The sequence below is a fragment of the Pantherophis guttatus genome, chromosome 2 (assembly GCF_059756535.1).
Source record: "Pantherophis guttatus breed Tessera chromosome 2, ASM5975653v1, whole genome shotgun sequence".
Lineage (NCBI taxonomy): Eukaryota > Metazoa > Chordata > Lepidosauria > Squamata > Colubridae > Pantherophis > Pantherophis guttatus.
In genome coordinates, this window is record NC_142064.1 from 234,930,498 (window position 1) to 234,945,014 (window position 14,517).

General features: G+C 35.1%; 1 protein-coding gene across 13 annotated transcripts in view; it reads right to left on the reverse strand.

Moving 5' to 3' along the window:
• CHL1 (cell adhesion molecule L1 like) overlaps positions 1 to 14,517 on the reverse strand; it is a 207,024-nt gene that overhangs the window by 98,004 nt on the left and 94,503 nt on the right. For 9 of the 13 annotated variants that reach the window (XM_087887919.1, XM_087887924.1, XM_034440548.3 and 6 more), the window contains one exon: positions 2,821 to 3,003. In XM_087887919.1, coding sequence (XP_087744045.1) covers positions 2,821 to 2,911 — 91 coding nt within the window. In that variant the 5' untranslated portion in view covers positions 2,912 to 3,003. Of the gene's footprint in view, positions 1 to 2,820; positions 3,004 to 5,585; positions 5,651 to 6,649; positions 6,790 to 9,207; positions 9,243 to 14,517 lie in introns of those variants that run through there. The other 4 variants (XM_087887921.1, XM_060684174.2, XM_087887922.1 and 1 more) reach the window with 3 other exon arrangements.

Below are 14,517 nucleotides of genomic sequence, written 5' to 3' on the forward strand. Positions count from 1 at the left end.
TTAAAGCTTTAGTAAGCCAATGGTCTTTTTGGTTTTCAATACCATGGTTTCATAGGACCCATTATTGTAATGTCCACATGATCCATATCATAATTCCAAATGCCACCATACTTTGGATGGGGCTTCCTCTCCCTCTTCCTCTCTCCGATGATGGGCTCTTAATGGGGGGGGGGCATTCAGTAAGCGACCTTTGGGGGAGGGGTGTAGACCATTATTATGTCCTATCAACTATATAAACATTAAAATTCTAGAGGGAAAAAAAATCAGCCAGTCTTCTAGTGGCTCAGATCAATCCGGGTAATGCATTTTTGGATACAGACAAAAATTATTCATAACTAAGCATGTATGCCCTCTAATACAAGTCCTTGTTGTATGTATTTCTATAGTAAAAGGGAGGGAAAAAACCCTTTCCCATCATCTCTCGCCTCTAATTTGTGAATATCTATTTTTAGAATCCAAAAAAACCCTACTTTATTTAAATATTATTTAAGTACATATTTTAAAACTGATTACCTCCCTAAGTACAGATTTCTAAACTAATATATTTTTGTAAAAAACAAGATTTTTTTCAAGATATATAAGAAGAAAGATCATTCTTCCAGAAGTATGAAAGCTGTTGGACAATGAGGATAAATCAGATCAAATTATATCAAAATCCTTTCAGACTGTCTACAAATTACACAGTCTTTTCGCTGGATTTGTAATATAACTCAGAGAAACTCAGAATAAATCTGTCAGTGGAATTAAACTGCTTAAAAATTTAAAATATGCATTATACATTTGCACACCTTTAAAATGGGAAATGTTAAATCTAAGTCTTGATGTGACTTAGTATATCTCCATAGAATCCACCCGCTATGGCCAAACGGTGGCATCTTTATTCAAAACCATACACCCTCAGAAGCAGAATAGATGGACTCACAACTATGCAAATCATCTATTTCATAGATTTACATTCTTTTATTATGCTGAAGAAATTAAAGTGTTGTGAATCTTCACATAACCAAACTATAAAAATGGAAATTGTACCCTGAAGAGTAATTGACCATAATAGAATTACCACTTTGTTATAAATTACAGGAATGAATATTAGAGAATTGGCTAGAAAGTCTTTAAACCTAGTGAACTGGAAAACTCACTGCTCAAAGAGAATGCGGTATCTTGCTGCACCATATGGTACCTCTTCATCTACACCGCCAATGGAACCAGACCTTGCCTATCTTGTTTATAGCCAAATATGATTCATGTTTATTAAAGCCATTAAAACCTTCATTAACAGAAATTAAGAATTCAGATGAAAAAATGGGGTCAAAGCAAGGTCATGTAATTTGAGGAGATGATTCTAAATAATGGGTGATCTGGAATCCAAATTTGCAATTTATAAGAGAATTCAACCACCAGCTCTGAAAAAGGTAATTCATTTACTGCGAACTCAACACACACACAAAAATTGTTTTTCCACAGCCATTAGAGTTATGCAAATCCTAAACAAACACTTCTCTATGAATGATTAAAGTAGCTGTATCAGCTGGAAGGTCCACAAATCTGGAAAAAAGACATGGCTGCTTTAACAATTCAAGGCAAGGTGCTTCATATGCTCTCCTACACATTGCAAAGCAAATGATTTCTGTATACTTTCAGCTTTCTTGTAACAGTGTTTTCAATGGGATAATCCTTCTTTGTTCACATTTTGTCCTCTCTGTCTAATAATGGCAGTCTACAGTCAAATTAGACAAAATAGTTTCCTGCTACCATGGGATGCTTAATGTTAAGACAGAAAATTGGCTGATATGAGATTGGGGGAGGGGAAGCATCCTACATATAAAAGTACATTAACATGCTTAGTGAAAATTAAGCATATTAGTTCTCTCTCAGCAGAACAGATGGGAACCATGAGGATCACAAAAGAATTGTTTTGACACCTTTTTCTTACTAAGATACTTTTAACTTCTATTCTTCAGCACTGACTTCTTGATTTGGGATACTTTGATTGGGTCAATTTCACCATAAGCATAAATATTAATAACTGTTGGCTGTATATAACAACAGATCTGAAGTATGTCATATTTTGGTTAACAATGACAATGCAATTATTAAGAATGTAGGAAGGTGGGAGGGAGGGAGGGAGGGAGGGAGGGAGGAAGGAAGGAAGGAAGGAAGGAAGGAAGGAAGGAAGGAAGGAAGGATAAGCTGAGGAAATATTAAGACTTATTTTTATCATCAGTCTATAGGGAAAAAAAATCATCTCAAAAGTTCTCATTAGAGAAACTTGTGAGATATCCAGTATATGACAAGCAACAGCAGGTTTTCACATAAAAATAGATGGGAATGGAACAGAGCTCTAGAATTTCTACATATTCTGTCATTAATAAGATAAAATTGAGAAAGTGAGATGAATGATGTAATTGAAAAGAAAAATAAAATCCTTTATCTGTAATGTGAACAAAGCACTACTATTTTAGAAAATCCAATCCTATATCTGCTTCAATCCTTTAAAAAAAACTGTATTGTTCCATTATTTGCAGTTCTTTCTCTTCACAGACAAATGATATATAAATGAAATGCCTGTCTACATTTGGAAATCACAGCTTTAGTGACTGATTCATAAGGAACTTCAGTCACCTATCTATATGCTATATATTTGATGCTTTTGCATGAATCATAAGGAAAGAAAACAAAACTTGCAATTCTGTCACACAGAAATTCTCAAGAGGCCACACTAGGAAAAAAAAAAAATAAAGCTCAAAATGGAAACAACACATTCGTAAGATCTAATCTAATCACCAGTAGAGGAACACTCAGCAAATAGCTATAACTTACCAGTAAGAGGGATTTCAATAGCTGCTGCCAAATTTAATACAAAGAGAATCAGGCACACAGAAGTCCTTTTTGTTTCTAATGGCATCTCCATCTCTCTTCTGTAAACATGAAGTCCAAACAGACTGAAAGATGCCTCACAATCTTCCTGTTTTGCACACTGAATACAGTCCCGGAGAGCAAAATCTGAAAATGAAGCAGAGACAGTCACCAAAATAAACTTAAGGCAACAGTTCAGCTGTAATTATATTAAGAAAATGAAGAAACAGGCAAGATTTATAAGCAGAAGCATAAATCACAGAAATATACAGATTGTAATGTATTCTTTTAGCCTCCTGTTCTCATATTCAGAAAGGGAGGGGGGAAAAAAACAAAATCAATTACCCCAAACAAATCTAATTACTTTCCTGCTTGTATACAAGGGGGAAAAATGGCTAACATATTTGGCACACTTCTAACCTTCTATTTGTTTTCTTTTTAATAGAGATGTAGAGAGTGAAAACAGTTTAAAAATAAGATATTTATCATGGCAGTTATTTTCTTTTGTAACACAAGCTAGAATTATTTTACTATTCCCCCAACATTCTGGCAGGCACGCCTTAGAATTTTATTAACAATTAAACACCTCTGGATAGAAAATGTGCTTTCTCTCCAGGCACATTCACAGTTAATGTTGTCTACCACAGTTATCTTAAACTGAGAGTCAATAATTTAAGGTTGATACAAAGACACCATTACTTTTATAGCTATTGTAAAAGACATTGGAAGAACAGAAGCTGGAAGGTATAAAATGTAATAAAGAACCAAAAGTCTATATATCATTTTGCCCGCAGCTCACTGACCAAGGTGGAAACTAGTAGTTTGGCAACCAGCTGCTACACTGATGGAAATCAGGTGACCATTTATCTCAGAAGAAATGTTCTGGATTGTAATTTGTACTTCAGAAAAGCCAGCTATCTTCCAGTTATATCTGACAGTGCGAAGGCAGTCAGCCAGGAAGTGACACTTAGAAAACCCCAGAGAGACAATGAGAAACAGCTGGCTGACCAGCAGTTATTCAGAGGGTGTTACAGGCCATTGGTTTATAACTGGGTAGAAATTATGGAGATTTGGGAGGGGGGGTGTATTTGTTTACTCAATACAGGAATTAAAGCAGAGGGGCTTTGATGGCGATTTATATTCAGGGTTGCTCTCCTTTCCCTGGTCTCTCTTAAATAAAAACTGAAAATGAATAGAAGTTAAACTGGAGATGGAGCATATTCAAGCAATATTTCAATCCAAATTAACTACATCTATAAATGATTAGATTTAGGAAGTGTTACATTAAAAATGTCATCCAGTCTCAAAGCTAATATGGTAGGCTTTGGTAGCTCTTGATATCTTCATAAAGTCACAGCCTATTGCTATATTCTATCACTAATGTAATCCATCATGAATCATGCATAAACAACTGACATAGCAACTGTTGTGTTAGGGTTGTCTCACCCCATATTCAGTGAGGTGCTCTACCCCTACCTCATCCTGCCCTTCATTTTCTATTTTTTCCATGTACTGATGTATATGTTGCTGTGTTCCTCATCCTCATTATACTGTCATTGGACTTTAGAGTTTCTGCCTACGCAGCCAGAAGTTAAGAGCATAGAAGGTGCACAGTCTTAAATTATTGTTTCTTCTGTCGTAACCTAAGTTTATAGCATCGAACAAAGACAGTACATTATTTTGACTAATCATTACACATTTTGAAAGAAAACCTGAGGTAATCTTCAACTTACAGTATGTTCATTTAATGATGGTTCAAAGTTACAAGTGCCTCACAAAATAGTGATTTATGACCTGTCTTCATCCTTATGATTATTGCTACTTCTCCCCCACAGTCATGTGATTGCAATTCAGTCATTTGGCAACAGGATTGAATTTACAATCTGTTGCAGCATCCTGTGGTCACATGATCAGAATTTGCAACCTCCCCCAGATGGGTTCCAACAAACAATGTTTGTTTACATAGAGATATGTATATATATTGAGAATGCATTAAAAAAAAAAAGATTTAGAACTTGTTGCCAGAGTCAATTCCTGCTGATCTGAAATCTTTAAAGAAGATTTTAGCATCCATGAAACCTAAACAAACCTAAACAAAGACACCAAAGGAAAATTTAACATGTATCCCTATACAACTGATATTTTTTTTCTTGCAAAGAATTTAAGTCTGTCTGTCTCTCTCTTTCACTCTTCCTATCTATATCAATGCTGATATATTCATACTGACACATATAATTTTAGATTGCACATTCTCCCATATAAACAGAGGATTTTTTTTCTTTTTTAAAAAATAATTTTAATAAGAATTAATAAAATGACAGAAAACTATGAAAAATACAAAAGAAAGAAAAAAGTGGTATATTTTGATATCAGTACAACTGCAACTTTGGAAAATGGTGATACATACCTAATATCCGGAAGGCATAGTGCTACAATGGTTAAGGTATGAGTCTAGGTCTAGGAAAGCCTAGGTTCAAATTCAGCCCTAAATTTTGAACTTAGTGGGTGATCTTGGACCTCTTATTCTGTCTTAACTGATCATATATCAGTATATGTATACTGACATACATATACCGGAGTATAAAGTGAAAACCACATTGAATTGTCAGAGAAAATTGATTATAGTATCCTGGTAATAGTAGTACTACTAATAAAGCTCACATGGGAAATTCAATACTATAGTTTAGTAAATAGAGCTTAAATAACAATACATCAAGTTCCTTGAATACCTTATCTCTAAACCTTTCCTTCTCCTTTTGTTCTGTCTCCTCCTCCTCTTCTTCTTCTACTTCTTCTAGGAGAAGAATAAAATTTCCCAAATAGATGAGTTTTAATACCTGTTGTACTAAATTCACCATTGGTGTCAGAGGCTTTGAACACCATCATTCATAGTCTCATTCATAGTCCCTCCACCTCTCTCTCTCTCTCTCTCTCTCACACACACACACACACACACACACACACACATCTATCTATCATCTATCTATCTATCTATCTATCTATCTATCTATCTATCTATCTATCTATCTAATCATCTACCTCTATTTCCCCCCAAAAAAACACATGATAAACTATACCCAAAATATATTGCAGGAATATGTTTCAACAATGCCTTATTATTTATCATACTTGAAAATGATAGTGTTCTATCAAATGGCTTGTAGCTTTCTGTTTCTATTCGCAGAAGGCTATAGAAGACATTTTATGTCTCTTGTAAGCACAGTAAACATACCTCCTTTCAAATCAGATTTACTTCAATCGAATGCTATTTTGATTTCTAAGAACCGATGACCAGTTTTAGAACAATACAAGATCAAAGAAAATGTTAACCTATTAGTGGTTCACAGGAATGATTTCCCTGCACTTTCTCCCAAGGTAAGAATGAATAGTGGAAAGTAAGTAGTTTCGGGACTGACATCAGGGGTCAATGTAGCAGGTCATGTAACAGAGTGATTTAACAGCAGCAACATGGTATGACAGCAGGAGGGCCTTCATTCTTTTTAGAAGCAGAGAGGGAAAGAGAATGTTCACTTTTACTGATAGTTCAAATTGTCATCTGAAAGCTGGGTGATAATTTTGTAACAGTCTGAAGCGGAAAGAGTAATAAATTTTAAATTGTATTTAATTACATTTTTGGAAAGTTGGCCTATCTAAAATACATGCACACAGTGGAAATGCCCCTTAAATAACCCTACAATTGCTTGGAAAATGTTTCTTTTAAGGCTAATAAGATCATTTGACTTTTTTCAAAATTTGCTGGGATATGTGCTTCCCTGCTCCTCTACAGTCTCACCTATATTTGTCTACTGTAGATGTTCAGTTTTCATTTGTTCCAGGTCTCGGCCTTCTGTCCAATCAAGAAATAATAGAGTTTTGCAACCAGCTGGATTTGAAAGCAGAATAATACTTCATAACTCACAGTGCATGTTGCATCTATTGGTAAAGACCAAAACATCATGTATCACAACTATGGGAATTCCATTAGATCTCAATTATACTTATCTTATTTAAGATAACCACATGTGCCAAGAATTGATGTATAGAAAACAACAGTAAAGATTTCTAAGAAACAATGTTCTTTTTATATACTGTTGGATGGTTTAATAGTCTCCATTACAGCAAATTTTCAATTGTCTTCTCAAATGCAAAGTTAGAAGGACCTAAGATCCTTACTTTAGGATTTTTAAAATGCAAGGTATTAGTTTACTATGTATAGCTGACTGAAAAGTGGGGGGCACATATTAATCCAATAAATGGAACAATGGTGATAATGAAATAGCTAAAGGTGAGTTTCATGCAAAAAAAAGTTTATGATAAAATATTAGGAGAACCATAAAGAATACATAAATAAACTTAATGAAAGGGTGGGTTAAGCCATTTTAAGTAGTGTTAAAATGTGGGGGGAGAAGAAAAGAAGTGAAGTAAATGAAGGTGAAAGTAGAATAATAGAAAATAGAAGAAGAGGAAGAGGAAGAATGAATTCACTATGAAAGAGTATTAGATAAATCTTGCAACAGAATAAATAGGAAGTGAACACATGGAAAAACATATGGAAATTCCTTGCAACATATAAAAATAATTATGTTACAAATGTTACAGAAGTTTACAGAGTGATCCTAATTAGATTTTTTTTGGGGGGGGGAGTTAATTAGAATGAAAAAATGGAAGAGACTGTGTTAAGAAAAATGCAAAGAAAATGTTTGTTGCAGAATAGGAGATTGAAATAAACCTTATTTTTAAAAGTTAAAGACTCCTTGATATCTACATGGACACATCCATGTGGTATAATGGCCATAATACAAAAGTAGTTTGCAGAACAATTTTTCAGGGCTGTAGAAGCTGCTTATCCTAAATTTCATAAGCTAAATTGAGAAATTGCAGTCTATATTGCAGTGGCTTCACAACTGGGTTGGGCTATACAAGGCCAATGCCTGATCCAAATCATGACCACCAAAGACCTGATTGGTCACTCCCCTACTTCTTGCCTTCCTATCCATGCATGAAAAGCTCACCTCATTGGCTCGTAGGCTCCTCTATGGACTGATCTACAAATCCTGCCTTTTCTTTCTTCTTCACTTCTCATTAGACCCCATGATTTTCTTTTGCTTCATTCTGACACATGAATGCCTTCAATATTGTTTCCTCGTTATTTATTTTAATGCAATTGCAAATATTTTCTATTCTTTATTTTACTTTTTTTCCCTCTATAGAAAAGCTCTGGTGCTACACTAATCCAAACAATAGAGCACAGGGGTTTTTCCCCCCCATGTTCCTCTGTAGATGGAAAATTTATAAAAAGAAATAACTGAGAGTTCAACTTTGTAGGACAATATAGTAATGATGCTATATTACAATGTGACTCAGCTTACAAAAATAAAATAAAGGGGAGTGAGGGTTTCCAGTACTGTGGGCAGGAGGTAAGAAAACAGAGAAAATTTCATGTGTTACATTTTTCATAGAGACTGTTTCATGTGCAGAAACCCATCTTGTTATTTAAATAGTGTCTTGGTCTAAATTGGTCTATTGGCCTATTAGCATTATGCATTTTATTATAATTTCACCTGAGGAGAAATTGAAAGGATATCCACTGGGAGATGTAAGGGATGAATGGAGAATGAAAGGAGAATCTAGGTTGAAGGCAGGGGTGAAATGTAAAATTTGTTACTACCGGTTCTGTGGGCGTGGCTTGGTGGTGGGGGATAATGTGACTGAGTGGGCGTGGCCAAATTTTTTTTTTAACTTTTCAAAGCATTTTTTCTAATGCTTTGAAAAGCCTCTGCCAATTGGGCAACTCAGCTGGGATCGTCAGAGACTTTTCCAAGCATTTTTTTTACCACCTCTTCAGCCAAGAGGTTGCAAAAAAAAAAAAATGCTTTGAAAAGCCTCTGACTATCCCAGCTGAGCCGCACGATCATCAGAGGCTTTTTTTTTTTTACTTTTAAAAGCATTTTTTCGTCAGAAGAGGTTGTAGAAAAAATGCTTTTAAAAGTAAAAAAAAAAAAAAAAGCCTCTGATGATTCTGTGGCTCAGCTGGGCATGGGAGGGGGCAATGATTTTTGCTACCGGTTCTCCGCACCACCCACCACCATTGCTACCGGATCAGGGGATCCGGTCCGAACCGGAAGCATTTCACCCCTGGTTGAAGGATAATTCATTGACTTCACAGGCCATCATTGGATTGTCTGGATGATGACGGTGGTGGTGATTTTTAAAGCAACTGCCAACCAGCACAACACATAGTTCCCTGGCAAACCAGGATGAAATGGCTGCCCAGGGAAAGGGTCATGCCAGGCATTGCAGCTAATCAAAGCTGGGGATGGAATTAAATGAAGAAAAATATAGGAGACTCACCTAATCTGAAGTGATTAAAACAGGCCAGGAAACAGCAGCTCTGAATGAAATCCAGAAAACATAGGTCATTTGCAATAGCTAGGGAAGTAGAAAAGGATAATATCACCTATTCCAAATTATGCACGATGGAAAGTGTGGATCTGTTCTCAGATTTGCTACAGAACAAACTATAACAAGGAACCTGTTGTGTTAATGGAGTTAATGTTAATGTGTTAATAAATCTGGTAATGGAGGCCCATTACCAGATTTATAATCCTGAAAAATTCAAACTCTGTGGGTAGCCTAAACTGATAAGAAACATTTTCCTCTGCAAATGTTTTTGCTCATGTGAAGAGTACTGATAATAAACTAGGGATTAGAATAGAAAATAGAACAGAAAATAGAGCAGAACAGAACAGAACAGAATAGAATGACAGAGTTGGAAGGGACCTTGGAGGACTTCCAGTCCCATCTCCTGCTCAGGCAGGAAGCAAATGGTTGTCCAATCTCTTCTTAAAAACTTCCAGTGTTGGAGCATTCACAACTTCTGGAGGCAAGTTGTTCTACTGATTAATTGTTCTAACTGTCAGGAAATTTCTCCTTAGTTCTAGGTTGAACTTGATATGCTCTTATTTTCCAATCTTATAGGGTCTTTAAATAATAAAATGTATAATGCTAATAGACCATTAGACCAATTTTAGATCAGGGCAATATTTCAATAACAAAATGGGTTTGTGCACATGAAACAGATACTGTGGAGAAGCTACTACAAGATTTCCTGAGAGTATCTTCTCCTGTGTGTTCGGGTCATTAGGACAACATGGCTCATAAAATGGCTTGTACAATTTTCTCTACAGCACTGTAAAAACCTTCTTTCCCTCTGCTTTTTCCATCTCTGATGGTGTAACTATTGCTTAGGAACAGCTTGCAGTATAGAGGCAGCCACCATGGGGAGCAATTTAAGATGATCTGAACTCAATGTGTGGTGGCTGTTTAGGTACACTCACCCTGATTTCAGGTCTCTAAATATCTGATATTTAGCCTGACTGCCAAACCTACTGAGAAGCCAGATGTCCTCTCTAAAAATAACTCATCTAACTTACCTCTCATGTTCAACAAAATTGGAGATCAGGTGCTGAAATAGATTTGAGTGCAATATAATGGGTAGTTTTATTTCTTACTGTAATAATTAAGATCAGTAAATCATAGGCCTGGGATACAGCTCGTCTTGCTACTGTCATCAGTGTGGAAAATATTAATTTCGTAGTTATAGTATTTTGTTCTACAAGATGTAATTAGGTTGTACTTGACTGGAATTTCTCAGTGGCAGTTGTAATTTTGCAACCATATTAAATTGTTTAAATTCTGAATATTTTAGAATTTGAGAATTCAAATATACCTTAATGATATGAACAGGGCAATTTCTTACCCAAGAAAAGTGACAGAAACTGTTTTACCAAAATTTCAATTCAGCCTAGTATTATTTTATATTATTATCATCACTCACAATTAAGTTTTCCTTTTATCCATTACTTCAACATTGCTAACTACCTTCTCAATTACAATATAGCATGGATAGAAACAGAAGCTCACATTTGATGCATATTCATATACAGAATTGATTGTCTAGCCTTATTTCTCTCCAGTATACGTTTTAAGCTTTCTACAGCAGATCTAAAATGTTGTTCTATTATGACTTTTAAATTGTGCTTTTTGTTTTTCTAAAAAATGCATATTAAAAAGATTGTTATTTTCTCTGAAGCCATTGTTTTGTTGTCAAAGAATGTGACAGTTTACCATTCTGCATCTAATTTGATGCAAAACAGCTGTCCTATGAAAGGACATTACAAGGGGCTATTTCTCAAGGCATATTTGCTTGTTTTAGAATATTGTTAACTGACCCAGAAAATAAGATATATAATTGTCACTAATGTCAGTTTTTAGCTTTTCGGCAATTGACTTTGACATGCTACTTACTTAGCATGCTGTCTGCAAAAAGCTATTGGAATTTCTCAATAACAGCAACAACAAAAGGTAAAGGCAGATAGAATATAAAAAACATCCTGTAATACATAGATTTTTAAAAGATGTATGCATAGAACAGCATATTGAAAGCTTTCTCATTCTTTAATAGGTTTATTCACTAAATTCTTCAGTTAAGAAAAGTTAATAGTGCGGAATATAAAAAGGAGGTTTCTCTCTATATAAACATGTACAATACACACGTATCTGTATGTTTGTACTTGATACATACAGTCATTATTTGATAGAAAATGAAACTGCTATAAGTTATATTTTTATTTGCATAGATTTCAATATAAATATGCTTATTTTTCAAGTAGTTAAAGGAAAATATGAATAATTATATGATAATTCTCAGTAAAAGAAAGGGAAAAATAATGACCTTGTAGTCTTGAACTTACATTTTGCAAATCTTTCTGGTTTAATTCTGAGCCCTATTAATCCAGCCTACTCTTTGAAATTCAAGGCTTTCAAAAATCACTATTGTATAGTCTATTTATATTTTACGATATAATCCATATGCATAAGATGATCAAGTCCAAAAGAATGCACACTAATAACCAGGGTTTCCTGTATGAAATTTTAAGCAATTATATCAGGGCTCATTATATTGTTTAAAATTTTATTTCAAATCTGTTTTTTTGACCCAGAATAACTGGTTGTCAACTATGTTGTATATAAATCTCTACCCCCAGATTTAAGAAAAGTCACATTGAATCAAACCAAAGAAACTTTCTAATCCAGCATTCTAATCCCATAATGGTCAAATGCATGCCTTTGTGTAGTTTACAAGCAGGACCTGAGTGTAAAATAATGTCCATCTACCTCTGTTATTGGCTATAAGTGGGTCAAGGCTATCCAAATTGTTTCATAGAGCTAACTCAGCAAAGTGAAATAGATAATTTCCATACATCTTTCATTTCATTGAACAGCACCTATGTCACTTTGAACATAGGTTTTCATGAATACCTTATTTATTTTTATTAGAACATGACTCATCTCACATTGGAATTCTTAAAAATGTTCAGATGGGTAACACCTGTATTTACAGTATTTTGTAACATTTAGGGTTTTTTTACTTCATTGTTATGGTTTCACTTCATATATGAGCATATGTCATACATATTCTGCAGTGAGGACAGATGCAAATAATTACTTCTGCTTCTTTGTTGACTTTTTAAGTAGTTTATAACTCGCTTATCTTTCTCTGAGTGCAGTCAAATAAATAAATAAATAGCCCCCTTTTTTTAGCATCCTGTAATCTCTTAATTCAGGAACAACTGGATTGAGCTGAATATTTACTGACTGAATTCCTTTCCAGCCAATGATACAGTCAAATAAATATGTGTCACAAAATAATATTAACTTTTAAATATGTAAAATACTGTAGAGGGGTGGATTTCTTTTGAGAAACTGTGGGTATTATTTATTTATTATATATTTATTTATTAGATCCCCCCCCTGCCTTTACTACTTTCCCTCCTATTTTCCCCAGAACAACAATCCTGCAAGGAGGGTTGGACTGAGAGAGAATGTCTAGCCCAAAGTTCTCCAGCTACTTCATGCCCAAGGTGGGACTAGAATTCAGTGTCTCCTGTTTCTAGGTCAGCACCTTAGAAACCTTTTCCAGCACCTTCCTGGAAAAGCTGCAGAACTTCAGGATCTTCACCGCATCACAATGTACAAGAAGAATACACAGAAAGTATTAGTAATGTTAGAAATATGCATTATGTAACATGATGAAAGGTGATCCTTCTTTTCATTAATGTTATTAAAACTCAACTCTGTTATTAAAACTCAACTCTTCAGACAAATTTACCTATTTACTCTATTTTGATATAGTAGAAGAAATTGAATGCAAAACTGGAATTGGAAATGGCTGCCAATCAAATCTGACAAGATAGGAATAAGCATGTAATAAAAATTTGACTAACTGAAGCAAATAAAGGTTTGATTTAATTGGTACTTAAGGGGAGTGTTGAACTACATTATATTTTTATAGATCACAGTCTTCAATGTTTTTCCCTCAGAAATGTAATTTCATTGAATAGAGATGCTATCACTGATCATTAGATTAGATGCTGAATGCACATTTTATTTATTATCTGTACTATATTTAAGCCAAAAAATGTAGACAGCAATGCCTTATAAACTAATGTTTCATATATATAATGGATGATATTGAATTTTTTTTTCATGTAAATTCATCTAAAAGTTATAATGGTGTAATTTTTCTGAGATCTAAGTGGAGTGGAAATATGTTCTTTTAATAGATGAGTCTAATACTGCATCACGTAAGATAACATTAGCATTTATCAGATCATTGTTTTATTTCAGTAGCTCCTCCTAATCCAAACTTCCAAGGGAACTAAATCCATAATACATTAAATTGAAAATTAGTTCTGAGCATGAGTTAACAGAAATGGTTCAATTTATAGGCACATGTCACCAAGTATATGGCCTCAATGCAATAAAGAATGAGAGAGAGATGATAGATAGACAGACAGACAGACAGACAGACAGACAGACAGACAGACAGATAGATAGAGGGAGGGAGAAAGCGATTGATGGATGGAGGGGAGGGAGGGAGGGAGGGACGGTGGGTGGGTGGGTAGGTAGGTAGGTAGATAAGTAGATGGGTGGGTCGGAAGGTAGGTAGGTAGATGGATAGATTAGATAGAAAGATAGAAAGATAGAAAGATAGAAAGATAGAAAGATAGATAGATAGATAGATAGATAGATAGATAGATAGATAGATAGATAGATAGAGATGGAGGGTGGGTGGGTGGGTAGGTAGGTAGGTAGGTAGGTAGATAAGTAGATGGGTGGGTCGGTATGTAGGTAAATAGGTGGGTAGGTAGGTAGGTAGGTAGGTAGGTAGGTAGGTAGATAGATAGATAGATAGATAGATAGATAGATAGATAGATAGATAGATAATGGGTGGGTAGTAGGTAGGCTGGTAGGTAGGTAGACAGAAAGATAGATAGGTAGATAGCTTGTAGGTAGCAGAGGGGGGTTTCAGCAGGTTCTGACCAGTTCTGGAGAACCAGTAGAGGAAATTTTGAGTAGTTCGGAAAACCGGTAAATACCACCTCTGACTGGCCCATCTATTACCTGCCTCTTGTGTCCCAGCTGATTGGGAGGAAATGGGGATTTTGCAGTAACCTTCCCCTGCCACGTTCACCAAGCCACACTCATCAAGCAATGCCATGCCCACTAAGCCAAACCCACAGAACCAGTAGTAAAAATTTTTGAAACCCACCACTGGTAGGTAGGTAGATGGATAGATGGGTGGGTGGGTGGGTGGGT